Source organism: Serinus canaria, chromosome 4, assembly GCF_022539315.1.
Source record: "Serinus canaria isolate serCan28SL12 chromosome 4, serCan2020, whole genome shotgun sequence".
NCBI lineage: Eukaryota > Metazoa > Chordata > Aves > Passeriformes > Fringillidae > Serinus > Serinus canaria.
Window position 1 is genome coordinate 59,498,660 of NC_066317.1, and position 27,411 is coordinate 59,526,070.

The following is a 27,411-nucleotide window of genomic DNA, read 5'->3' on the forward strand; positions in this document are numbered from 1 at the left end:
GAGCTACAGAAAATAATGTCAAAAAGAATTGAGGCACTTATATTACAAAAATACATCTTTTTGACATTTGAAGTCAGTTGGAAAGGTGTAAATAGATGAAATGTCATATTCATGAGCAAGGAGATACTTAAACAGACTTACTAGAATTTAATCCACTATTTGGCAACACATGGGCAAGCTGTTTAATAAATAGTTAAACCCATCAAACATATGCAGAACTCACATTAACAGGTGAATAAATTTCATTATATTCTATAACATATCTGTTTCTACTTGATGCACTGAATGTTTTTATATTGTTTGGTGCTTCTTAGGTATATACCACTAAATCAGCAGTGATATATTTTAGAAGGATTTCTGCATGGGGCCAAAAAAGAGAGTCAGATATTTCTGCAGCTGTCCTGAGTTGCATCTCTGTGTATTTACATGTCTGAATGGTAAAGAAAGATCTCCCTCAAATACACTTAGCAGAAAATAATGGCATTTCTGTAGAAAGACAAACAGGTCCACTTCCACTTCCATGTCTCTGCTTCATGTACAAACTAAAACACCAGTCCACATTACAAGGCAGACTCTGCCATTTGCTACTCAGACACTGATGTCAAAGACAGCTCCTCTGTGCACATTTTACAGCTGGTAATGTAGATGAATCTTGTTTGCCCTGTGCATTTGAGAATGCCTTCTGGCAAGGTTAGCACACAGCTTTTAAGAAAAGTTCACATCAAGATATGGGATCTCTTTAGAGTGCAGAAACATTATTGTAAACTCAGAAGAAAATATAACATTACTGAAAAATATGGCAGAAACAGAAGAAGGATAAGTGTAGATGGGTGAGACACAAGCAAGAGGCATAAAACTGGAGACATTATAAATATGGTAAAACAACAATTTGAAATATAATAACTGGAAACTTTCTTACGCTGCAAAGGTAAGGAAAACCTCACTAGATTAAAAAGAAAACATACATAAGGCTAATAATAACAGTGTTTTTCACAAAGGATTTAGGAAACCGCTACAAAGTATCCCCGAAACAAGGAGATCAATAGGATGCAAGTGATATATATACACTCATGCACTTATCCACAAAAAAATTATGAAAGTAATGACAATAAGAAAAAATAACTTATGACAAAATTTTACTACCTGACAGGCATATAAAAGAGAAAGTTATATCAAGAAAAATTAAAAAAAAAAAAAAAACAAACAAACCCAAAACAATTCCGTATCTTTACAACAATTATGTCAACACTGTGGAAAAGTAAACATTTTTCTGTAAACAGAAGAAGTAAATATCCACTTAGTACAGGATAGCAACAGGGGAAGAACAGCAAATCTTTCCACTTTGTGTATTTATGAGCAAGAATCTATTATTTTTGTACATAACACTGCATCTACTACATGCACAACAAAAATTACAGATACTTCATTATCCATTCTCACAAAACACTTCCTTTTAAAAGAAGTCTGAAGTGCAAGCTTCTTCATTAACACATCCCTACAGTCTTTGCTTACTGAGATTGATCCAGCACTGGTTAAATCTAGGAGTTCCTTCCAGGGACTTCAAGAGAAACAGTATCAGGACCAAAATCCATGAGTTGAATACATTAACAAAACCAAAAATCAAAAAACCAGCAAGACACAGAGGCAACATGCAGTGAGGAAACGTATGTGAGGCATAAGTGAAAGCTTTTATTGGTATATGAAAGCATTTTCATGAGCTCTTGCCACTGTAACCCTGATGCTTCCTGTATTTATCTGCCTTTTTTGGTTATCCCTTGCTGTGCACTGTGTAAGTTACAAAATTCAGATGGCATGTTCATTTTAATCACCTATAAGGCAGCATACACTCCTGTGGCACTGAAGTGAATAAATAAAATTAGGCCTTTTATTTTGAGAGCACACACCAAAGTGCTCTTAGACAGGATGCACGTTCTACTTGTCGAAATCAAAGCCTCAAATCAATGCAGTCCTTCCTTTGGAAGGCAAAATACTAAAAAGTACATGTCTTTTACAAGCTCCTATGCATCACCCTAAAGCTGAAGTTGTCAACAGTCTCCAAATGCGTAAGTTCACAAAACCCCATGCCTAAAGCCAGAGCTGGCACACTCCTTTGTTCCCCTCCCAGTGCTCCTGCCACAGCTCGTGCTTTGCAGCAGCCCTGAGACCATTTTGGACTTACATGGTGCAAATGGATGACATTTTAGTTCATTTTTTCCCTCCTCTTTTACCTATAATTCTTCATTTTCTGCACAAAGGTTGAAGTTCTGCCCCAAAATATGCTATTCCTGAAACACTGTCAGATGATTTAGGGTGGTTTTGGCAGACACTGGTTTTTAAGTACATCAGCCCAGGTCTGTGCAGCAATTTATATCCTGCTAAAATCTAATTAAGTCCATGTACAATTTCAGACATGTTTTAGTGCTAACTTTTCTTGTGGAATGGCCTTACATGAAATGTATGATACAATATTAGATCTCATTGAAGCAGGAGATGCACACAATCTATGAAAAACCTAGAGAACCCATATACTAACTCAGGATGTCATCTCAAAACAGAACAGCAATTCCTGGCACGAGAAAATTAAGGCAGGCAATTTCTATGAAATATTTTAATATTTACTTCACTAGATACCAAAAAATTATAATAGTTAACAAAGGGTAAAACAGCTCTGGAACAGGCCCCAAGCTTTTCAGTGTTTTCAGACTGCAGTCAGAGAACTGATGACAGATCACGACACCCTGGCAGCTGCCATGGCTTGGCAGAGCTGGGACACCACATGGCATGGATGTAACATGTATTGTCTTAATATTGTAGCTCTAAACATAAATTTTTAAAACATATTTAAACATAATAGCAGGACAACAAGAGGAGAAGAGAAGGTTGGGTTTACTATTACCTCTGCTATATCCATGCAGCATTCTCTTCTCATATTAGTCTAGCAAATTTGCAGAAGAACATTTATGCAGGTTTTTTTTAATGTAAAGAAATTACGTACAGATAAGATTTGCAATAAAGCTCATCATTCATCCCTCCTTGATAGTCTCTTTATTACCCTCATTAATATTGCTTTTCTGTCTCCAGACCTGTGCCTCCAAGTGCTTCCCCAATTTCTCTCACCTGAATAGGACTGTGGGATTTATCTCAAGGGTAATATTAAGTTACGTTCACATATTTCCAAGATTTTTAAGTATGCATCCAGCCTCTGACTTTCAGAGATCATAACTTCAGCTTTAATTCTCTTTTCTGGGAATCAACTAAATGCATAATTTGCCTGAACTTGTGATAACACTTCAGTCTATTTAAGTGCATTCACAGTGCTCGGCAGTATAAATTGCTATTAAAAGAAACTCTTGGGAATCTATATGGTTAAACTTTCACTGCAGCCCCCATATCTTCACAGCCACCTAGATATTATACTTGCCTAAACAGTGTGCACATTAAAGAGAGGTGTGTATTAAAGACTGCATCTTTAGGTTGTCACTATATCCTGCTCTGCAATAAAAATGAATGAACTCTAATTAAAATACTACCCAGACAAAAACCAAACTATTAGCAGCAGGGAAAGAGAATTATTGTTTCCCCCTGTTAAAAACAAAAAACAACAACAAGAAGAAGAACAAAGCAAGAAAAAGCCATACAAGAAGAACCACTGCACAAGTCTTTAGCTAGATCCGGAATCTGAGAAATAAAAAAAGTGCCAGTTGATGAATTACAAGCCTAATTACATCTGGGATAAGACATTTTAGAACCCAAAGGAAAAATGATTTGCGGAATGTCAGCATGCTCAGATGCCCACCAGCGAGCAGTCCCTCCTCTATCCCAGGGTTTCAGTGAAGACAACATACATGTCAACCACAGCAGAAGAAACTCAAAGTAATGAAACTGTGTGTAAGCTGTAATTACACTGTCTCAGTGAATGGCACTTGGGGTATTGGGAACAGATTGTACATGTTACTTCACACAGGGCCTAATGAAGCGTTCCCTGTTCTACAAACTTCACCTCTTGATTTAATTAACCTTCATACCTATACATGCACTACCTACCAATCACAGATGTTGGAAACCCCTTAAATCAACTACGGTGCTTTTGAGCTACATTAGAAAGTAACAGAGGTTTGGTTTGTGTTCAGTTTGGCAGCTCAAAAGTGAGCAGCAAGGAAATTTTAAGGTTCTCAGAAAACAAAAACTCATATGGCGAATTTGGCCCTAAATCACCACTCCTAAACATAACATCTAATCCTGTAAATGAAGTAGCAAGGAAGCAGAATTGATTCATTCACAACAAGAAATAGCAACTAATATTTTACTAGAAGAAAAATAAACATTAAAATAATCTAGGAGACCCAACTTTTTAGAAGACCTCTAGATATGAAAATGTGTTCTGTTTTGCAGAACCAATTAGATGGTTAACTCACATCTTAGGTTTGTAGGCAAGGCTTTGCTCAATAAAAATATATAAATATATAAAATGACATCATTTTCACTGACCCTTAAAAATAGAAAGAACACTCATCATTTTTGTCCCAAATAAAAAAGTCACCTCACAGACCACAGCAGCTAATCTTTTACAAGTTTAGGACAGAGCAGGCTGCTTACAGCAGCCCTCCAGACCTCCCATTAGCCTTCATCCTCATGTTTGCCAGATCCAAATGCTCCTCCTGTATAAATTCCTGCTCAGATTTGAGCACTCAGGGACAGATCTGTACAAATGCAAAGGGAAGCTCTGTCTGTTCTCCTGGCAGGAACAAAACCAAGGAAGGGAAGCAGCAAGCCCTCATTTTCTCTTCTACCAAAGGGCAGCATTTTCTACTGCCCTGTGTTTTGAAGGAACAAAGAGAAAGAACTGCACCTCAGAGAGGCACCTTAATGACACAGGAGCTACCAGGGCTGCTCCTGGCAGGCAGGGCTCAGCTGAGTTTCCTTCATGAAAACTTGGTTGCTGTGTAAACAAGAAAGCAAAACTGACACACTTTCTCTGCTTCCCTTCCCCCAGGATCAAAGTTTGCATAAGATACTTAATATTTTACTTCATTAAAAAATCAAGTTGAAATTACTTAATGCATAAATCAGAAAAACACTCAAGAGCTGATTTAGAAAATACAGGCTGCACTGGAGAAATATTAGTAAATTCTACACAATAACAAAGAGCAAGTGAAAGCTGCAGAGATAATTTATGTGATTCTCCAAAGTCATTTTAATAGTACCTCTCATAAAAAATTAATCTGTGAAAGTTAGCAAGCATGACACAGAGGAGGAGAACCAGTGGACTGGATAGAAGTTGGCTGAGGGATAAAAGAGAAAGTTTGCCAGGCACAGAAAATGAGGACTCTCCTTGCATTCTAAAATGGAATCTTCTGTTTTTATATCCAGCTCTGGAGACCTACATTACAAGCAAAAAGAAGTACAAAGACCTCCCTAAAAGCCTATGAAGCAACACAAATTCTCCTTTAAAAAGAACAAAACCAAAACCACATAGAATAAAGCAGGAAAAACCTCAACAAAATGCAACATTTATGGTTACATTTGTCACTCCAGAAGAGAGATTTCAAGGAGGGAGCAGAAACCTGTGTAATAGAGGCCATAAAGCAGGGTTTTAAATTAACTGAGAATTCAGCCAACCTTGACAACTTAAACAGAAGGTATCAAGTCTGTCCTTTTCCTTCACTGGAGCTATGCCATTCATGAGAATATCAACCAATGTCAATGTCATTTTGGCATAAAGGATAATAATTGTATTTATGGTATATCCCTCCAAGGCAGCATGTGAGATCACTCAAGAAAGCTAAAATACACCATAATACATGAAAATAATTAATATATTTTCAACCTGTATTTACTACTTTTCACTTAAGTAAAAAATTTGCAGCTACTGTAAAACAGTATCATGCTCTGCCTTGTACCATTTTATTGAATAACCAAATAAACAAGTATGATGCTCAATAATGTAACAAGAGGAGTAGCTCAGCACACTTGCTTACCTCCCTACATTGCAGCTGCTGACTCAAAGACCATCCTTCACCTTTGTTATTTTCTCCCTGACTCATTTCTTGGGCTCTGGGTGCATGGTAGTAATTTGAACTTCAAGGTACCAAGATGGAAAAATATTGTAATGCCACAAAGTGCCACACTCTAGAGAGGCCAGGGACACAGAGCATGACAAATTACTGCAATTGGTGTGGAATGGTTGGGGGAGCATTTGATACAGGATATTAGAGCTGCTGTGGTGGTAGCACAGGTCCTGCTGTCCATCACTACCAGGCTGGGGCCTCAGCTGACAGCAGGGATGCTGTAAGCCCCAGGTGAGCTTTGCCTCTCACCTGGTAGAAGGCTAAATTAGAGCCAATGCTTTCAAACTCTCATGGTTTAAGCCTGAAACTAAAGGCTCTCCGTTTCCAAGGTGACTCATCACAGGCAGAATATTCCCTTGACTCCCTACCATTTTCTCCCCTCTTCTATAGCATTAGAAAACAAGGTGGACACTCACAAGTCATCTCCCCAGACAGCTCAGCACAGGTTCAGGAATTCAAAAAGAATCTGAACACATCTATAGCTCAGGATGCTCCACAGATTCACTCAGAGTCTGAGTTCACATCAACCAGAATTAAATCAGAGCTGGGTGACTTTAAGCCAAGGAACTTATGATTTGCATACTGAAGACTCTGTGACCCTTTGTTTCAAATCAGAAGCTGCATCACATGTTTTTAGAAACCTCTATGTGTCATATGGTACAGGCATTCCCATATTTCTGAGATTTAAACAGCTAGCACTGACCCATTAACTGTGTACACACCAAGGAGGACTAAAAAAATTATACATTATTGATTATTATTATTCCAGCAATACTGGAAGCCACAGGTCAGCAGCTGAATCTTTTGGGGATATCTCCTTGCACAACTGACTCACAAACTCTCACAGTACCTCATGGGAAAGTCACTGCTACCCAAATGAGAAGGCAAGGCTGCTGCTGCTGTACACACCCAGACCCTTCACCCAGACCAGCTGTTCACAACTCCAAGGGCAGTATGAGCAGCCTGGCTGCCAGGGCAGAGGCTGCCACAGAACCATCACTGCTGTAGTCTACACTAACACAAGTATGAATAGTCCTGGAAGACCTAAAAAATTCAAGGAAATGCTCAAAACATGGTGAAAAGCATTTTTGTTCGAATTGTTATTTCCAGCATTGAAAAAGTAGCTATGGCTTTTATAAACATCAACATGGAGTTTCCTTACAGTGATCCCTTTCCCATCTGGAATAGGAAAGAGTAACACATAAGGTATAATCCTGGATTTCTGTGGATTTTGAATGAAAAGGTAGAGAACTAAGCTCCTGGCACTTTTAACACCCTCTGTTCTGGTAACTGCAAGGAGCTGTCCTGGGCAGACCACTGGGTTTGTTGATGTAAAAGCAAAAGGGTAGGTTTTAAGCAAGGACAGTGGCCTTACTTCTAACAAAAGAAAACTCTAGATGCACAACATGCCAGAATTCATGAAGCACAAAGAAGAGCTTCTATTATAAACCCAGGCTTCTGGGTTTATAATCAGACAGCTTTTCAATGTCCAAAGCTGTGAACTGATGTTATAGCCCCAGTTCACTTGTACTTGCTACTGTGGCAAAACTTAAAGCCAATACAGCTGATATCTGGCTTCCCAGGAAGGGCTTTTCACAGAGCTAAGTAAAAAGCCATTTGGCACCCTCACCAATACTATTATAGATCTTACCCAATAATTAAACCTAGATTCCCCCTTGCTGTGGTTGGCAACAATCAGATGCAATAGAAACAACAGGTGTTTTGGTTTGCCTGGGACTCTGAAAAATGAGGGGTTAGTGAATGAAAGGAGTCCTCTATTTCTTGTATACCACAAAAATAAATAAACCTTGATCTGCAAAATCCAAAACTGTATTATGTGCACTGCTTCAGACTGCAGCTGAATGGAGGCATTTCAATCTGGTCTCTCTGGTCTTGAATTTCAGAATACAGTGCAGAGCAGAATAAAGCCACAGACTTGGAAAAGCTATTTATAGTGCACATGCCCCAAGGAGATACAGCTAATAACTAATTCATTTCACATCACACATTTCAATGCAATATGAAAACTTCTCAGTTTCTTATCAGAGCAAAGACCCCACTGTGGCTTTCTTTAAAATAATTAAGGATTCTTTACCAAAACATTTTAATCAAACTACATCTCCACACAGTCTTTTCTTTCCCTGCCTTATAGCTATTTAAATAGGAGGTCCATGACCTATTAGGTTTTAATAAAAATTTTGATATAAGTTTTGATAAAATGATGCTCATTTTCCTAGATAACACATTTGTTTTCCAAATGGCTTTCCACAAGCTGGATTAAAATCCAATATAATACTGGTCATATCAGTAGGAAACAAGTGGAAAAAATCTGCTGAAGAATTCAGTGAGCTACGTGACTGTAATATCTGCATATGATGAGGTTTTGGATTGGGTTAGTTTTCTGTTGTAGAGAAAACAGATCAGCTAAGTATTGTTCCATGGACCAGATTGCTGAATATTTTATTACAAATGATTAAGAATTAAACAAAAGACACAGAAGATAAGGATTTGTAGTCCTTGAGAGACATCAGTAAGCATCCTGAGCTTCTGTTCTGCTGCAAGTGCAGCAGCAGCAAAGCAGCAAGCTGACACAGTGCTCAGGGTAATGACTGCCTTCTTGTTTCTCCACATCCACTGTTTTTGTTTTCTTCTGCTTTTCTTCCACATACTGACACCAGGTGTTAGAACAGCTTGACTCAAGGAGAGTGTCCCAAGAACAGTGTGGTTTCAGCCAGTTCTGGTGCCAAGAAGGTATCAGAAAAAAGCCAGCAGGGGAGGCTGGAGGAGCCCCAGCTGGTGCTCCACAGGAGCTACTATTGCCATGGGACTCTGGTAACTCTAAGAGAAGAGCAAGGACCCTTGGAAACAAAAAGGAATTGAAAAAGTCAAAAAAAAACCCCCCACAAATACCACAGATTATCCTATGGCTCAGACTTAGCAATGACCCACTATTTAACCTGGGCCTTCTGTTACTTCTTAATTAAAAGGCAAGTTTTTGTTAGCAGGTTTTATGCTTAAATTAGAATTAGTTGATATACAGAACAATGTGAATGAACACCAATCTGCAATTCAGTGCCCCTAGGGCACCCAGTTTTTTCTGAGTAGGATGACAACATCCCAATTTTACCACAGCAGGAGCAGCATGAAAATTGTTCGTAACACACAGTAAACACAGACTGTAACAAGGTATTGTGAGCTTACACAGCCTTTTACTGATGTTGCAGGATCAGTGAAAATGCTGGCAAACAACACTGAAGAATATATGCATAGACATCCTAATGATTTAAACATAACAGCCTTTCTGTTCAGCAGGCTTAACAGAGACAAAAGGAGTTAACTTGTACACAGAATGCTTGTTTGCAAATTTATCAGTCATGAAGGTCAGCGGGTAAAACTTAAATAAACACATCCTAAATCTCTAATTAAATTTAACAGAAAGAATGCAGATCTCCATCAACAATCTTTTTAGGGTTTGGGTTTTTCTTCCTTTCAGCAGAATTTCTGATAGCATTAGAGAGTAGAGCTCAGTGACCCTTAAACATCCATTTCCAGAATCAGACCTTTTACAGAAAGGATACACTGCTTCATCTGTGTGCATTGATTTTATTTAGGAAATAGAGAGAATCTGACCTGAGGTTCTTTCAATTTTAGATTGAGAGAGGGCTTTTGGTTTGGGTTCTTTTTTCTGTTCTGTTTTCACTTTTGTTTGTTTGTTCATTTCACTATGTTTACTTTATTACATATTTATTGATCATATGCTTTAGTCTGAATCTCTGTAATATTCAGAAAGTAAATATGTCCTCATTGCTATCAAGCAACAATATACTACCTATGATTATTGAAGCAAACAAGGTAAATGATACTGACAAATATCTGACAAAAAAAATTTGCAAAGTGGGATTAAAAATAACTGCAAAATACATCATCTGCTCATTTTTTCATATTTTAGTCTGAGCCAGAGCATGTCCAGACTACCTGCAACACAAAACGTGCAGACTCTACACAACTTGTGAAGGCAGAAATCAGCTCAGTTGCTTAGAATTCTAAATATATTGAGAGTACATCAGCTATTGAAACCAACTGTCACTTTTAAAATTTTGCTCATACACTATTTAAAACTTTGAAGAGCACAAGTGCTATCTAGTCATCATATTAATTCTTTAATTGTCACTTCTCCCATCAAGTAAGTAGCAGATAACTTTTTTATATGCTAATATTTAAACTAATTTTTATTAATTGCTGTCCCAATGTAAACTTCAGGCTCTAGTCTTGGGGTGAAGGAGAACCTCAGCCATCCTCTCTTCTCTCGTTTATCAGGGGCTGGAAAACAGTCTGTCCATATCCAGCATGTCCAGACCAGGCATTCAAACTCCAGAGCCTCATGACAAAGCACATAGTTAGCTTTCAGATATTTCCAATATAGTACCCACTTTTTCTCTTAAGAAGGAACTTTTCTTAAGGCCTTTTCTGTTCTGAAATTATTTTCTTGACAGTCAGAAATTTCCTAAGGATTGCAAATAAAGATAGAAGAACAATATTTTATAAACCCACTGTAAAATACCATCAGAATTTCCTAGAACTAAGAAAATTAATTTACCTCCCTCACCTTTTAATGGAAGGTGTCCCTGACCATGACAGGAGGGTTTGAACTAGATGATCTTTAGGGTCCCTTCACCTAAACTATTCTGTGATTCTATGAATCAAATGTTTTGACCTGCCCAGATGCTGAATAGATAGATATAAAACAGATATAAAGACTTAACACAAAAACCTGGCAGTGTACAAGATGAGGAAGCCTTTGACACAGACCACTACAGCCATCTGTATGTCATCATAGACTGCATCACAATCCAGCAAAAAAATGGCCTAGTCATCTTCCTGTCCACTAATGATACACACAGAACATTTATCAATTATCTGTGTGCCAAAGTGTGACCTGTTGCTGTCAGTTGAAAAGACAGGCACATTCTCCAATTATTTCCTGTATGGTACAAATTAAACAGCACAACTATCGAAACCTTTCATTAACCTCCCAGCAAGTACATGTCTTTCAAAACAATTACAGTCAAAACAACAATGATCTGTAGACCAATTTTGCAGGGCTGAACACCAGAGACACCCATTCTTTAAATCTAATGTTATTTTGCCAGACAACAGAACACAGACATTATACAGCAAATTCCAGGCTGTATGCAACTCCCAAACTGAGCGTGACCTTTTACAGTGGTCAGCTGATGGTTCAGGCTGGGGTTGCTATGGACCTCCCTCAGCAAGACAGGGACATTCACAGGGGGCAAAGGCACCTGCCAGTCTGAGCAGGTGTTCACTGGAGAAACCAGACTCTCTCTCAAGTCCTTAGTGCACTAGGAAGAAGCCACTGGAAGATTTGTTCTCTGGGCACAACACCAAAAGAAGGATATACCTCAGCATTTAAAGGTGCAGCCCAACAAGGAGCATTAAAGAACCAGGAGTGTACACACAGAAGGCATCCCCCCTGTCTTTGGGCAAAAGAAAAGACAGCTTTGAACTCTCCCAACTCAATACCTAAACTACATAAAAATCAAAATTGTAATAGCCTGTGCAACTGGATTAACATTCAACCAATGTCATGCTCAGATAAGCTCCCCCCCCCCCCAATCAGTCTTAATTATTAGATGTTATGGAAAATCCAAATAGAGAGATATACTCTATTGGATATCAAAGTCTTAAAATGTGAACTAACAGTAGCACTCCAAAAACATTTTTAAACATTCTATATTATGAAAGTTATGTCACTGTAGTGCAGGAAAGACCCAGTTAGGAGATAGAGTATTTTCTCACCTAAAACAAATAAGTAAAGAGAAGTTCTGACCTCAGAAAGCAGCCAGTTGGCACTGAGATTTCTTGTTCTTTGCAACAGCTAGCTGATATACCAGAGCAGATCTAGAAACCTAATTTTAAACTATCATTTAGAATAGTACTTACTGATCTATTTTTTCCTTTGGATACTCAAACTCTATGCTTTGTTAGAACATAGTCTGTTTTCATTTTACAATTGTTGAGCATACAGACTAAAATGACACAATGTGTCAAAAAGGAAGTTTTGATTTATGTTTGCACTTTTCCATGGGTAGTAAAACCAAATAAAGTCGTGTTGGCAACAATCCCATTATTTTGCCACTGAAGGCAAGTTTGTGAACCTCAGGAGAGGCTAAGTTTCCCACCAAGCTGCAGACTCATAAGGAGCTGTCAACATCAAATGCCAGAGCCAGGCCAGAAATCTCTTTTTTTTTTTAATAGCACTGGTGAAAAGATAGTCCACAAGAGTGGGGACAAATTGTAGTGTCACAACTACCCAAAAAAGCAACAGAATCAAGAGTCAAATGACATCAAAAACGGTTAGTATGCATGACTGTACCTTGGTCTATCATTTGGAAGATATAATTTATCAGTGCAAGCAGTGCAGCTTGTCTACTATATTTAGGGCTAAACCCAGATGGATTCAGTCAAGGAAATCTGAGGATTCTAGATGCCACCAGAGTCGCCTTGCGCACAAGCTTCCTTATAGCTTTCCCTAAAAAACAAAGAAATTCAAGACAAAAATGGTGAAAACTTTCCTCATCTAAGGACAATTTTTCAAGCAGGAACAAAACTGCTGACCCTGTAAGCAAGCAAGCACCTTGTTCTCCCAATCACTTTCAGTAATAGAAAAATACTTCCTCAGTGGCCGTTCCCAGACTTACAAAAGTGAGCTACAAACTGTGGCCCAGATCTTTCTAGCTCCTACATTCACCTACATCAGTGCAATTAGCTGAGAGTCAAGAGAGTTTCCTCTCTCCAACTCATAATCCCAAGGAAGTAGAAACTAACTTTAGAATTACCAGCCCTGACATAAGTCACAGAAATAATTAATACCTTGAAAATCCCTCAATGTGAAACCCACTGTATAGCTGTTGAAAGGATTAAACTCAGAATAATCAATTTACCCTCCATCAGCAGTTCAACAGAATAACTGTTGAAGCAGTTTCAAGAAGCATTAGCTGCTTCAGTCAATAAAATTTAAAATGGAGCCCACAAAATCACTCTACAGGATCTAGAGAACAGGTGCTCTTTCCCTTTTAAAGGCAGGATCTTCCTATTGAGAAAGAAAAAGTGGTAAGGAAAAAATAAAATCACACAAGCATATAAATAAAATGCTCCATTTCATAGAAATAAACTGTATTTCCATCATCTGAATATAAGGAGGGGAAATTAGGGAAGTGGATTTTTTGCTAATATTGGTATTCAAAAGGAAACAGTCTGAAGTAACAACCTCATTCCAGTCCTGTATAACATCAAAGAGAAAAGCCTTATGGACCCATGAAGAAATATCTTCTCCATTTTAATTCACATCTTTCATTTTCCAAAAGCCTTTCTTTTCTAGGAGTTACACCAGAGAGGAAATACATGCAAGCACTGACTAGGAAAAAAAGAATATTTATTATACATTCCAGGTAGATTTCTATGGTTATTTACACATGAGTATATTCAAATTTTCAGAGCTTTGAAATTCAGAAAGATGAAGTGCTGTATCAAAGCAGTTCTCTTTATTAAGGCATTTGTCATTATGTGAATCTAGCTCAGACAGCAGCAATCCATTCAAGTTAGTTACTCAGGTGAGTATTTGTATGCACCAAGCTCTCATGAGAGAGTTTTCTTTCAACTATATTTGCACTTTTAAAAGCAATACTTTTAATAAACAGTGAATCTGAATCAAGCCCACAGTACTCCTTTGGTGGAAATGAGGCAAGTTCTCTGGGTATGCAGATATCACATCTCTAATGCATAATTTCCAGAATCAGTGGAGGTGCAAGACTTACACCACCACTTGCAGATTCAGTTTGAACAGTGCAGAACTATCAGCCTGTGCCTGACATGGGAATTGTCAGGAAGGAACATGGAGCAAGCCATGGCTTTGAACAAGCATAAAGTATTCTCTATATAACCAAATTTAAGGACACTTCCCATCTCTCCCATCACACTTCCCTTAAAAAAGGCAGAGCTCTACTAAATGAAATCCCACTCTTTATGACTTGCCTTGCAAGCTGGCTGGCAAGTAGACATGAGGAATTATTAGCCAAGGGCAATTTCTAAGTGAAGTCATATAGGAATACACATGTATTAGGGTTGACCCAAAACCCAAGCAAAATTAATATCTTGCATAAATGTTCTTGAAAAAGTAATTAAAATGCAAGGGACAGGGCAGAAATTGCTTTCAAGAGCTTGAGTATTCTTGTCTGCTTTCTGGCTTAAGAATTTTAGATGCTCAACACTTTTTAAATTACATAATCAATTTTTCTTGAATTGAAACCAAATTCAGTTATTTCTAGATCATCTATGCCACCACTGGAAGAACTAATCTAAGTATTTATTTACTGCAAACATTTATACAAAAGCTCTGATAAGTCATATTTCTATTATTTCTCTGGAAGCCATTTGTTGACGCTTTCCACATTTACATTTCAAACCACCTTCCCTTAATAAAGTCACTATATCCCAGATACCAAGGGAAAACACAGACCAGGGACAAAAATTGTCACTTAAATATTTTTAGGGTGCTTATGAAATTTTTGGTTTTATAATCACCTTCAGGATCACTTCCATGGTGTGTTGATACCCAGCATGGATACAAACTAGCCTTACTTTCCATAAGTGCCCTCCATCCATTTTAAATGGGTGCCACCAAAAGGCTATGTCCAAAAAAAAAACCAAATTCTCCTTTTTTGCTCTCCATCCTGCATCTACAAATTTATTTATAATGAAAAAATCAATATCAAATGTCCCATGTTTACTAGAATGCAGTAGTATCTGCCATACTCTAATGCCATAATGACTGCTGGTCATTTGTATATATGATGCAACTTAGGATATAGTTATCTAAAGTAAGTTTAAAAACACTAATAAACAATGAAAAGCTCAACTGTAATTATCAGGAGATAAAATATCAGTGAACTCTGTCACTAAAATCACATTTGTAAAAAGTGAGCATGCTTAAAAACCATCTCCTGGATGTAGAGTTTTATGGACTCATGCATCCAATGGCAACAAACAAATGTGAAACACCACACGTGTAAAATTTGACCATCCAAACCCATAAAGTCAAAATATATTTGCTGATCCACCCACACTTTTCTAGGGCTTTTGCTTCACTCAAACAAATTAGGAGATTGTCTCGTAAATATTTTTTTAAAGCATAAATTTGACATAAGAATAACATATATAAATAACATAAATATATAACTATAAATATAAATATTTTTGTTATTCTTTTATATATGTTATATATGATAACATATAACAAAGAATAACATATAAATATAAATTAATAACAGACCTTAAAAGACTTTAGCCTGTTTGCTACACAGTCAGTGGGGAACATTCATGTTCTAGTTATTAGGATAGAGGAATCCCAGTGCAATAAATTAATACTTACTCCATATTATAAGCAAAGAAGAGTTTTACTCTTCCTTTTAGTTTGCTGTGACACGACTGGTTTAAGCTCTGCTGGTTTTCAGTTTGTTTTGGGTTTGGTTGGGGGTTTTTTGGTACTGTCTTGGGAGCTGGATTTTTCATTGTTTGTTGAGCTGATGCAAATCTTCATCTTGATCTCTTGCAAAGTCATGTCCCACATGCTTAGAAACTTGTGTTTCCTGAACATCATTATGGCTTTACCAGTCTGCTTTGCTATTCTGGTGGCTGCACAATGAGGTTCACCTGGGTGTCCAGCCACAGTGAGGAATTCAAACACTGAAATGGAGCTATTACAGATGTCTACAAGCTCATGGTCTCTACCAACATCATTTAAAGCCTCTCCAAGACTCTATTTCATCACTTAGTTATTTTTCTTAGCCAAACCACTGATAACTAGGAGGTGATTTTGTTCACAGCAAGAGCAGAGATATCGTTATTCACTGCCAGCATTTCACTCCACAGTGGGACATTATTACCTGCATACAGAAATGAAGGGGTAGCACGTAAGGCTCTGGGAGAGCAAACAAAAGCTCTCATGACACTTCCGGGAAGAAAAGCAAAGGCTTCTTCAGAATATCCTGCTATCCACAGGGAAAGAACTGTGCCCCTCTTTTGTACAGAGCACAAAGGGAAAAAACCATTCCTAGAAGAAATCCCTTCTCTGTCTAGTTATTTCCATGTTCAAATACATGTTTCCACATATTCATCATACTACACCTTGATGGTCTTTTATTATGTAGCACCATCTTTTACAAATGTAATTTCTAAACTGAAATCTGAAAGTTTCATTTTGGATATAGGCATGAGCTCAGCAGTAAGTTGCTTTGTATAAAACAAGCTCTGTCTTTTATTTGACCTACTGACACAATAGCAGCCTGGGTGGGTAGGAGAACTACCTTCCAACCAAGAAGCTTAAACCCTTCAGAAGACCAGCAAAAGTCTACCTTCGTTTTTTCAACAGTTCCACTCCCACAATACCTCCCTCTCTAGCTTGTCTTTTTATCCTTGTAGCACTGCCAGCTACATGTCAGCATCATTAGAACGTTAAGATCCTTATAGATTAGCTAACAGTTGTCCAGAATTTTCTCATTAGCCAAACAGCAGCACTAAAACTGAGCAGACAAGCAGCAGTCTGGTAATTCTCTATGACCAAACAATACCCTGTCAGAAACATACTACCACTTAGAAACACAATGAAAAGCAGCCAAACATGGACACAGAATTTAAAAAATTAATATTTTTTTTAGCTATGAATTACTGATACCTTTGGGTGATAAAACAACATAGAGAAATTAGTTCAGTCATTCAGTTTTACCATCATCCTGGAAAAGAACAAATGCCTTTTATTACCATTGCAAGCATTTCGTTACACATCACAATATATAGCACAAACATAGATTGGGGTATTTTCTTGAAACTCAAATTCGGCTGTTCTCCCAACCTCTTCAGATTCTTCAAGCCAGAAATACCTGCTCTTTTGATACAGCTCTAGCCTATGTGACCAATTTCTTATTCTGGGCTGAATCGTTACAAAGCCAGCCGATTGGTGAAAATAAAAAAGGAATGCTGAATACCATAGCAACTGGCTTGCAGCCTTGCTAACATGCAGGAAGGATTTTTTACTTGAACAAGAGCTACAAGTGAAAACACCAGGCCAAAATCAGATCTGGCATAACATCAACAACACAATAGAAATAGAAACACAGAAATTATGTGACCCCTCCCCAGTCTCCTCCCTGTAATACCTTTTGTGCAGCAGCAAATCTTCAGGTTCTTATTAAATACATTAATTCAAACACATTAAATAAAATTAAATACATCAAATTCAAACAGCAAATTAAAAGGTGTGCCATGGTATTGATTCCACATATACATCAATACATGGCAGAATCTTTGCCAAAACAAACAGGATTAAATGTTGAAAAATCAAGTAATAGAAGCAGAACAATAAAAGAGCTTGATCTTCAATTTTAATTAATGGTCATATCACTCCATAACTAAAATGATTTAAAGTTTCTAAAGAAACATCTCTAAACACAGATAAATTTACAATGCCAGATTTAGTGATCACTTTTTTCAAAGTAGTCACTCACTGTCAATGCCCTCTAAGAACTGCATCAAATCCATAAGGAATACATTTGAAGAAGCATATTGCTCTGGAATTACTGCAAGACTACATGTTCAGGGCAAGGTTTTGGCAGGGGGTGGGCTCTGTGGGAAGAGACCAGAAGCTGCTCTGTGTTGGACAGACTCACTGCTGTCCCAAGGTGAGCCCACAAGTGACACTGGTGCACCTCTGTGATAACATATTTAGGAAAGGGTAAAAAAACCTGTTTGGCAGCTGTGAGAGAGAAATGAGAAAACATGAGAGAACCAGCCCTGCAGGTGCCAAGGTCACTGAAGAAGGAAGGGGCAAGAAATTCCAGAGCAGAAATTCCATTGCAGCCATTGGAGAAGACTGTGACAATGCAGGTTGTCCTCCTGCAGCTGATGGAAGTCCACAGTGGAGCAAATATCCACCCTGCAAGCACATGGAGAACACCAAACCAGAGCATGAGGAGATGCCCTAAAGGAAACTGCAGCCCATGGAGGGCCCAGGCTGGAGCTGGGACCTGACAGGACACATGGCCCGTGCAGGGAGCCCACCCTGAAGCAGATTTTCAGGCCAGGACTGCAGCCTGTAGGAGCAGCACATTCCTGACAGACTGTACCCCATGGAAAGGTTCATACTGAAGCAGTGGAGAAGGACCTGTGTTGGAAAAGCTCATGAGGACTGGATTCCTTGAGTGGGACCTCATAGTGAGGCACGGGAAGAGCATAAGGAGAAGGAGCAGCACAGATGAAATGTTACAGACTCAGAGTAACTCAGTCCTCATTCCCCCTGCTCTGTTCAGAAGGGCAGAAAGTGGCAGGCAAGTTAGGAAGGAAAGAGGGAAGCTGAGTCTGGGAAAAGAGAGGGATTGAGGGCAAGATGGTTTTAGGTTTGATTTTTTTAATCACTAACTTTCTATATTTTTAATTAGCAATAAATTAATCTTTCTCTAGTCAAGCATGTTTTGCCTGTGACAGTAATTGGTGAGGGATGTCCTCTCCTTATCCTTTCATCTTACTTCCTCTTCTTGTGCTGCTGCAGAGGGGGCATGAGAGAGCAGCTTGGGCACCTGGCAGGCAACCAAGGCCACTCCACTACAGAGCCCTTGCATTTGGGGAAAAGAAGAAATTGCTCCTCAGCAACTTAAGCTATGAAGCCTTGCTTTGAAGGAGAGGTACCCATCTGTTCTAGGTCAGCTGTAATAGGTATTTACTGCATTGCACAGTGAAGAATCACAGCCCTGTCTCTTCTTCAACCATGTTTAGGGTGGCTTTACTCAGAAGACTCTATTTGCCTGCATTGTAAGGATGCCCCCTGAGTTTGGCTTTACAGGCCAGTGGAAATGTCAGCTCTGCTCCTCTTTGTGCATCATTTAAGAGGTACTCAAAACCTCCTATGAAGTCTTATCAAGTGAAGAAAAGATACAATTCAACAGCCCTGCTTTTAATATTAGGGCTAAATTTTTAAATTTTAATTTTTTTTTAAAATTTTGAACTAAGTCAGAGTTAAGTCCATAACTCCACAGTATCAAATTTATTTATTTACTGTACAAGCATAATTTCTGAGCTTTTACTGGCATTATGGAGCATTACAAGCCACCTATGAAAATCCATGTACTTTTTTGCCACTAAAATTAGGGGAAGAGCCTTACTTTGGGTTCCTGAAAGTAGTGGCCCTACTTTCTATGAAGGAAATAATGAACTACAGGTTATTACACTTGCTAATATGTTTTCTGTATCTGACAATGGCCAGAAATGTTTAAGGTCTTTTGAGCCCCAAACTCATGCAGTCTTACAAGAGAGCTTTATGTTCCTAAGAAATTTCTACATCAGAGACCACAGGCCTCAAATTAACAAAATATACTTTGGTTTAGGGAGGTGATTCCATCACAATGCTAAATTGTTTGACATGTTCTGTACATGTTGAAAATGGGCTGGTTTCTGTTTTTTCTCAGATCTCTGATGCATCATAATTCAGACATTAAATCAGCTTAATTGTAACCATACATCTGTGCTTCACCTGTACATATCTCAGTATGTCAAAATGGAAAATCAAATATGTCTGCATTTATAATATATACATAGGATGAATACAGGCTTTGTTAAACACCCTCTCAGAAAGCATGCATGCCCTTTATATTCCAAAAGATATTTCCTTTATTTGAAAGTCACACTTTTATTTACTTCACATTCCACAAAACAGTGAAAAAATTTGCTAATTTGGCTCCACACACAGATGTTAAAAGTAGAAATAAGTAAAAACAGGACAAAGACAGCCCAAGAAACTTAGCAAAGCTACATATAAAGTTTTAGTTGCCCTTGATTTTAACACATGCGGGTTTCCAATGCTTCCCTTGCTCATCAGATAAGAATGCCTGATGGGCTGATTACCACAGTGATCACTCTCACCCATTTTTCATACTTTCTGAACAGGACTTTATGGTTAGCTTGTTTTGATTTACCTTTGTTTTATTTAGAAGAGATGAAGCAAAGAATTGTTTTTCACTTGAGGTGCTACCCAGGAATTCACATCACCTGCTTTCTGAAAACACACAAAATGGTTCTCTGTGGTTACTATTACTCATGCAAGCACACTTTTTCCAAGAAATAACTACATAAATGTACACTAGAAATACTGTCATGTTCCTGGAAGTATGGCCTTAGCACCTGCAAGATCAGATTTGGCTCTCATGCCAGTTTTCTATTCAACTTAGGTCAATGACAATCTATTCTGTTCCCTGAAAAACTGTAAATTTTCTCTCTAGAGTTTACAATCTTAAGTCAGAATCCAGAATGCAGAGGACAAGCCAGAAAAATGGTTATTCATTCTGCATACTCACTCTTGCCTTTGTAAGTTAGAGAAATGTGGATCAAGGGCAGTAACTTATAATAACAAAAACAGGTCAAACTCAAGGAGGACTGGAATACAAAACTGTCAGCTCTGAAACAATTCCTCCATGCTCAAATTGGCATGAAACCCATGACAAAGATGCAGCAGAGGTCCAGTGACTGAGGTACACAATGGTAAGGCCTAAACTAGTGCTCAGGAGAAACCAGCAGAACAATGGCCTCAGCTGTTTCCAAAACTTGGGAGAGGGCAACACAAATGGCTCAGAATGTTGAAGACAATGCCAAGATTCTGTTACCCTTCATTTGCCTAGCAGAAAGGCATCATTTGAGCCTAAATACTTCCACTGTTCTCATTACAATTTATTATGACAAAATTATTATCACGACAAAATAATTATTTAATAGTATTATCAGAAGTATTAAAACTAACTTGAACCACCAGTTTCTTTATTAACAAAAATAGCAAACTGTTTAGGAATACATATCTGCATGTCAGCCCAACTGATGGGTGTCTGGAAGCAAGACATTTGTGTGAAGGAAACTCAGTGGTAACACTGTGGAAACTGCTCCTCCTACTAAACAGTACTGCTGATACATCAAGGGCCCAGGAAAAAATTACAGAACTATTAAACACAAAAGAAGGCATCTTAGCACAAGCACAGTTCACTCATACAAAAAATAATCTCCATGATTACAATTCAGTTACAGAGAAACATCTAAACAGTTAAACAGATGTGCAGCATGCTGAGTCTTATGTTATTACAACCTCTTAATGTCAAGCCTCATTCTTTCCTGTAATATTTAGATTTCTGAGTTCAAAAGCGAGTTGACCTAGGCAGTTCAAGGTTTTCTGCAAACTAAAGATGTTTGCTTGGTTAGTCTCAGAAGAAGCTGTGTTAAACCAGGGATTTAAAACAGACAAGTCTATCCAAACACCCTGTCAAAGATCCCCTGCATTATACACAAATATATTTCCCCTGCAGAAATATGCAATATTACTCTCTCAGAGAAGTTTTCCACCCTACTATGAAAATTAGCAATTAAGTGAGCTAATTTGCAAAAGGACACCTGTAGAACTTGTAGCTAAATAAGAACAAAGACTTTTTATTTTAGATCAGTGAAAAGTCTACATCTACACATGGGTCACTAGTATTGAAGACAGACTTAGTATCATGCAATTCAGTTTTCTGTAGTCCAGATAAAAATACAAATTAAATAGAGTGTGCAATGCTGTTAGTGCAGGAGACACAAAAAAAAAGGAGAAACCAAGAAAGAGAAAAAAGGTTTTACTTTTATTGTTGGAATTTAGGGTTTGTATTATCTCTGGGACATCTCAGACTACATAACACTCACAACATGGACTGTCTATATGTACCACTTCCTCTAAGACACAGCTGTTTTGAAAAACTTTTATTCACTGCTTGTAAAGTGACAAAATACAATCAATGAACTGTAGACACCTTTATCACATTTACTTTTTGTAAATTCCAAGGTCCATGAGGGATTCCTGTAACCAGCTGTCTGGGTTGAACACAAAAATAAGTGACAGGCATCCCTACCTCCCAGTCCATCTCCAGAATCAACCTCACAGATGCTCTCCCCTTCCATATTGTCTTTGGGATGCAGCAGAAAACAAGATCTTCCTCAAGTGATTTCCTCAAGTGATTTGCTCAGGCTCCAGAAGGAAGATGACTCCACCCACTCTGCAGCCAGCAAGTGATATCTTTCAAATAAAAACAAAAACAAATCCATTGAGCCACCTCTGGTATACAGCAGATTAATTTAATTTCATTTAATTTCTCCCTTAAAAATTCAGCTTTTCAAGACTGTGTGTCAGCTAGTTCTACAGCCAACAGTGCAGCTCCTTAGATCAACACAGTCTCTTCAGGGGGTATCTGAGCTCCTTTTCCCTTGTAAATTCTATGGTGCTTCACAGATCAAACTCTCCACCCAACAGAAAGAGGTTACATCAAATTGCAGGACTCTGTTAAGGTGGAAAGCCTCAGCCCAGATTCATGCTCATCCACATAGCCTGACAGGACTAGCAGAAATATACTAAATAGCCACATGATTGGCTCTTCTCTGGCCCACTGTGAATACAGTAAAACCAAATTACATGCAGTTTGCAAACAACTACACAGACTGAAAACACACAGCTCATGTGGGTTCCCCTTCTTACAACTCCTAGGGTTATTTTAAGTATAGGTAGAGAGAGAGCACCTCAGTTTAGCAATGGATTTGACTTGCAGATGAGTATAATGAAGGAAAGTGTAAAGATGGGTGTAGACAAAAGAATAAACCCACCTCATGTTTTATTTAAGAGCAGGACAATGAGGAAGCAAAACTCCTTTCCCTTAAATTGAACCTAAATAGCTGATTGTTTTGCTCTTACTGTCCTGTGTAGCTAGTTTTTACCAGCACCTTCTCTTTCTGAATAGAAGAAAAATAAATCACAATAAATTAAAATAAATACTAAGGAGTCGGGAAACATCCTCACATTAGTGCCTTTGAGAGGCAAAAACAGACAAAAAGCAATCAGAACAGCATGGAGTTACTAGATTAGTTTTGCAGCAAGTGGAGAACTGTCATGTGTCAGATGCTCATGATCTAGACAGCAAAGCAAGAATGAGCTACAGTGCTCATCTAAGTGTTAGATCTGCAGTATGATTGTTTTTAAAACAAAGGAAAACAGGAACCAAAATGCACCCAAAAAGAGCTCTCTGCCACAAATGAACTCAGGCTAAGAACAGAAAACACATGAGAGAACAATGATCAAGTATATGACTAATATAATACATAAAACTGTTCAGGTATCAGTAACTCTCAGCCAGTCATGGAGCAATGTATTAGCTGTTTCCTTGCCACTTTTGAATGAGCAAATAACAACTAATTTCTATTTGCAAGGCCTTCTCTTGCTTTTCCATGTCACTAGGAAAGCATTCAAACTGTCCATGCAATTGTGTCTTATTGAAGGTGAGGAAAAAGGAAAAACAAAATTGATTAACATCAACTGCCCTGCATTTAACATGAATTCCCTTCTTCAACTTCCTATCACAAGAAAACAAGAAATACTATGAACAAATCTGTATTCAGACATCAGGTTAAAGAAAATCAATCGTTCAAGCACTATGTCATTTTGTTGATAAAAAGAAGAGCATACCTAGAAGTCTCACACCAGAAGAACTCTGTTTCTTCAGCTTCTTCAAGCATCTCTCTCAGCATCTGCATGTTTTTGTTGATTTTCCACTGCTTGAGCCATGTAGGTGTAGGCCATGTAACAGAGCATGCATGGCACTGTGAAACACTGAGCAGAATTCCAACGGAGGGCACATTGTAGCACAGCCATCCAACGTTACTGGTGCCTCTTCTTAAACTTGAATGGGCACTTCAAGGCGTTCTTCTAAACCCACCTGTGTGTCCTTCAGAAGGTGGGCTACTGCAGTTTGCCAAAGAGCAGAGACTCAGAAAGGATCCACCATCATGCTGATTTCCAGTGATGAAATATCCATTGCAGAAATTTGGGGAAAAAAAAATCCATACCCCTTATTTTAAAAATATTAAAATACTTACCAAATAAATGAATGGAATACAACAGTAATAGTATCAAGCTCTGGCTGTGTATTTACACCTGAAATATGTATGCTCCAAATGCTGATTTAGGATACTCAGAAGAACATTAACAATCACAGTTCCTGTTTATAAAAGCAAATGCCCTCAAGCAATGAATATTGGATTCCTGTGATCAAAGTTCTACTGTCAATGTCACAGGGTTTAGGACTACTTTTCCTAGACAAATAGGTCAGATGAACAATTAACCATCATTTTAAAAAGTCAACCACAACAGCCCTTCAAATATAAGAACTTTTCTTGCAAGTTTGCTTTTGGAAAGGTCATCTTATTATGCTCAGATCTGGGCTTTTATGATGAATGCCACAGTCCTCCTGCACAGTAATACAGAAACATGTTTGTTTAAACTAAATGGCCACAGGACATTGTGCATTGTCTAGAAACTAAACATTATATTTTATGCCTGCATATGTGAAGAAAAAATAATCCATGCCCAGCATCACTGCCTACTTCTACATCTACTTAGATACAGCTGTTGCACAACCTAATGTGTTCACTTGTCTGTAAACAAAATTTGTGTCCTTATGAAAAATCCATCAAGTGTCTTATCTCTTTTTGCCTTATAATGATTAGCTAAATAAAGTCTACATGCCTTTATTAAAACCTGTACATGTAGAAAAGACTAAATTTCAAGACAGTCAAGGCATAAGGACTGATAACTAAAACTAAGTATCAGCACTGAAAAAAAAAGCATTTCAGTGCAGGATTACTAAGACAGTAACTGGCAACAAAGACTCCACTAAGACAAAATTAATATTAGTATTTTTATGGAAAACCAAGATTAAAATAACATAAACAGAAGAAAACCTGTTTAGAAATAATTTATTATTTTATATACATTTCATTGTGAAACAAATTAATTGTTCTTTTTACATGCTTGCTGTCTCTTCCCACTTGGCATCTGCAGCAATATTGCTTTTAATAGCCTTTCAGTCATTGCTGAACCTTTGGGTGGTGGGGGAAGGCACTGTTAGTCAATACCAAACCCCCCCACTGTTCTGTTCTCTGGCTATGAAAACTTTTAATTAAAATCTGAAAGCAAAAGGATGTAACAGAAGTGGAATGTAGAGCTGTTGAAATGTGATCACAGCAATGGGGTAACCACAGAGGTGGAATTCTTAGTAAAGAACTGCTCCATGCTTGGCCATTTACCCCTTATACAACAGAGAGAAAAACCTGAAATGTTTTCAGTCAGCCCTTCCACAAAGGAAAAATTCCACAGCAGAGAAGCACAGAAGAATGAGGTATGAGTAGAGTTGTTTTAGAGCAATGCAGCAACAAGTTTGCTACTTTTTAAGTACATAGCATTTGAAACCTACATTACAGGACTCCTTTGGTTACATAGTTTCATTGTTCGATCATCTTGCTCACTCAAAACCTTCTCCTACTAAGATCATACAGTATGTCCCATTTTCAGCCATCAAAACAGAATAAAACCATCACCTGGTGCTGTCATCTGGTCCATGATGAAAATGTTATCATGAGAGGGGGGAAACAAACAATGAACATGTCTAATTAAGTCTTAGGGAAGATATTTCTGGTGTTGAGGGAACTCGACATAGAAGGAGGCTCAGGAAGAGTCTCAGCAAGACCAGTTGTTCACAACTTCTACCTCAGTGTGGTTCACAGAACACCCATGTCAGAGCAAGGCAGCAGGTGGCAGAAGGATGAAGTGGGGCATGTATAACTCCTTGCACGACACATATTTTTTTCCTCAGAACAGTTAAAAAAGCTTCAACTCTGTTTTTACCCAAGCCAAGGAGTTATATTGCCAAGCAGATGTGCAGAAGAAAGAGCAATAGATAATCACTGTCATTAGTCACCTCCTTCAGACCAGAGCCTGGCTGCAAGTGCTGTACAGTGGGGTGCAGAGAAATTGCATTTGCATCCAAGAAAGCCCAATCAAATGTAAATGACTGCAGTCCCTTGATCTTTCTGAAATGATGTGGTTCAGCCTCTGGCTGCAGATATTGGATTTTGCAGCATTAATCCCCACTAATATAACATAATACTACCACTGGGGTGTATGTACATTTTGATAACAACATATGAAGAAGCACAAATTGTGCTGCAAAAATCAGAGTATGATGAGAATATTTATATTTGCAAACATTAAATCTTCAGGGAACGTGACAAGTTTAATTCTCCAATTAAAGTCAGAAAGACCATAGTTTTCTACATTTCGAATCAAGTGCTGAGATAACAAACATGCCAGAATTAAAATGGGAAGGGAAGATTCAAGTCACAGAATCCCTGAATGGTATGGATTGCAAGGGAACTTGAAGATCATCTAGTTCAAACCCTATCTCTGTATTTGAATGCTCCCAAGGGATAAGGCAACCACAACTTCTAGGGGCACTGTTTTAGTGTCTCACCATCCCCAGAGGGAATAATTTCTTTGTAATAGTCAACCTAAATCTTCCCTCTTTCATTTTAAGGCCATTTCCCTTTGTCCTGTCTGTATAAAGCCTTGCTAGAAGGCCCTCTCCAGCTCCCTTGCAGCCCCCTTCAAGTACTGGAAGGACACAAAGGTCACCCCAGAGCTTTCCTTTTTCCACTCTCAATTTTCCCAGCCTCTCCTCACAGGAGATGTGCTCCAGCCCTCTGATCATCTTTGGGTGCCTAACTCACTGCAGTAGCACATTCTCTGCTGACTCAGAGACCCCAGTAGTCTCAAATACATGCTGTGGGTGCACTTTTTCAAACAGAATTTTTCACAAGGGATTCCTACATAAGCCCGAACCCCCAGGCTGCTGCTAGACAGACTTTCCTCAGGTGCACACAGTCAACTCCTGCCCATAAATCTCAGAGGATGGTGCCATATCTGCTTCTGGAAAGGTTATGTTTCTCAAATTTTACCATCAAGTGGATCTACAATGAATTATCAGTGACCTCTCTTTATAAGTCCCGTGTCTCTGCAGGCAGCCAACCTCACACAAGGAGTCCTGCTAAACTAGTTATTTTTCCTTTCTCTTCATTTCACTCATTTGTTGTAGGAATTTATTCAAAGTTAATGAATCAGTCCAAAATTCTTCATACATATTTCAGTGTTCTTTAAAAAAAAAAGAGATCTACCATTTAGAAATGGGGATAAATCTTGTATTCAGTCAGGCATGACCATGCTTGAGTTGTCCTGCAGTAATACACTAACAACAAGCCTCCCTGACTACCAGACTTGATAATCGTAATTCCTCCCTAACAAGGCTTTCAGTGAGACTTTATTATTCTGAGAAAGTCTGAGTTGAACTGATTCACTGTATTCCACCACAAAGCTGCATTTTTTGAG

General features: G+C 38.2%; 1 protein-coding gene across 4 annotated transcripts in view; it reads right to left on the reverse strand.

Annotated features, from left to right (window-relative positions):
* The window catches only part of PPP2R2C (protein phosphatase 2 regulatory subunit Bgamma), a 190,115-nt gene that overhangs the window by 72,860 nt on the left and 89,844 nt on the right, over positions 1 to 27,411 (reverse strand). The window contains exons 1-2 of one of the 4 annotated variants that reach the window (XM_050973346.1): positions 23,659 to 23,815; positions 22,058 to 22,221 (exon numbers count right to left, since the gene is read on the reverse strand). The exons of 2 other annotated variants lie outside the window; for them this stretch is intronic. In XM_050973346.1, the coding sequence (XP_050829303.1) occupies positions 22,058 to 22,106 (49 nt within the window). In that variant the 5' untranslated portion in view covers positions 22,107 to 22,221; positions 23,659 to 23,815. Of the gene's footprint in view, positions 1 to 22,057; positions 22,273 to 23,658; positions 23,816 to 27,411 lie in introns of those variants that run through there. One more of the 4 variants, XM_018924790.3, reaches the window with a different exon arrangement.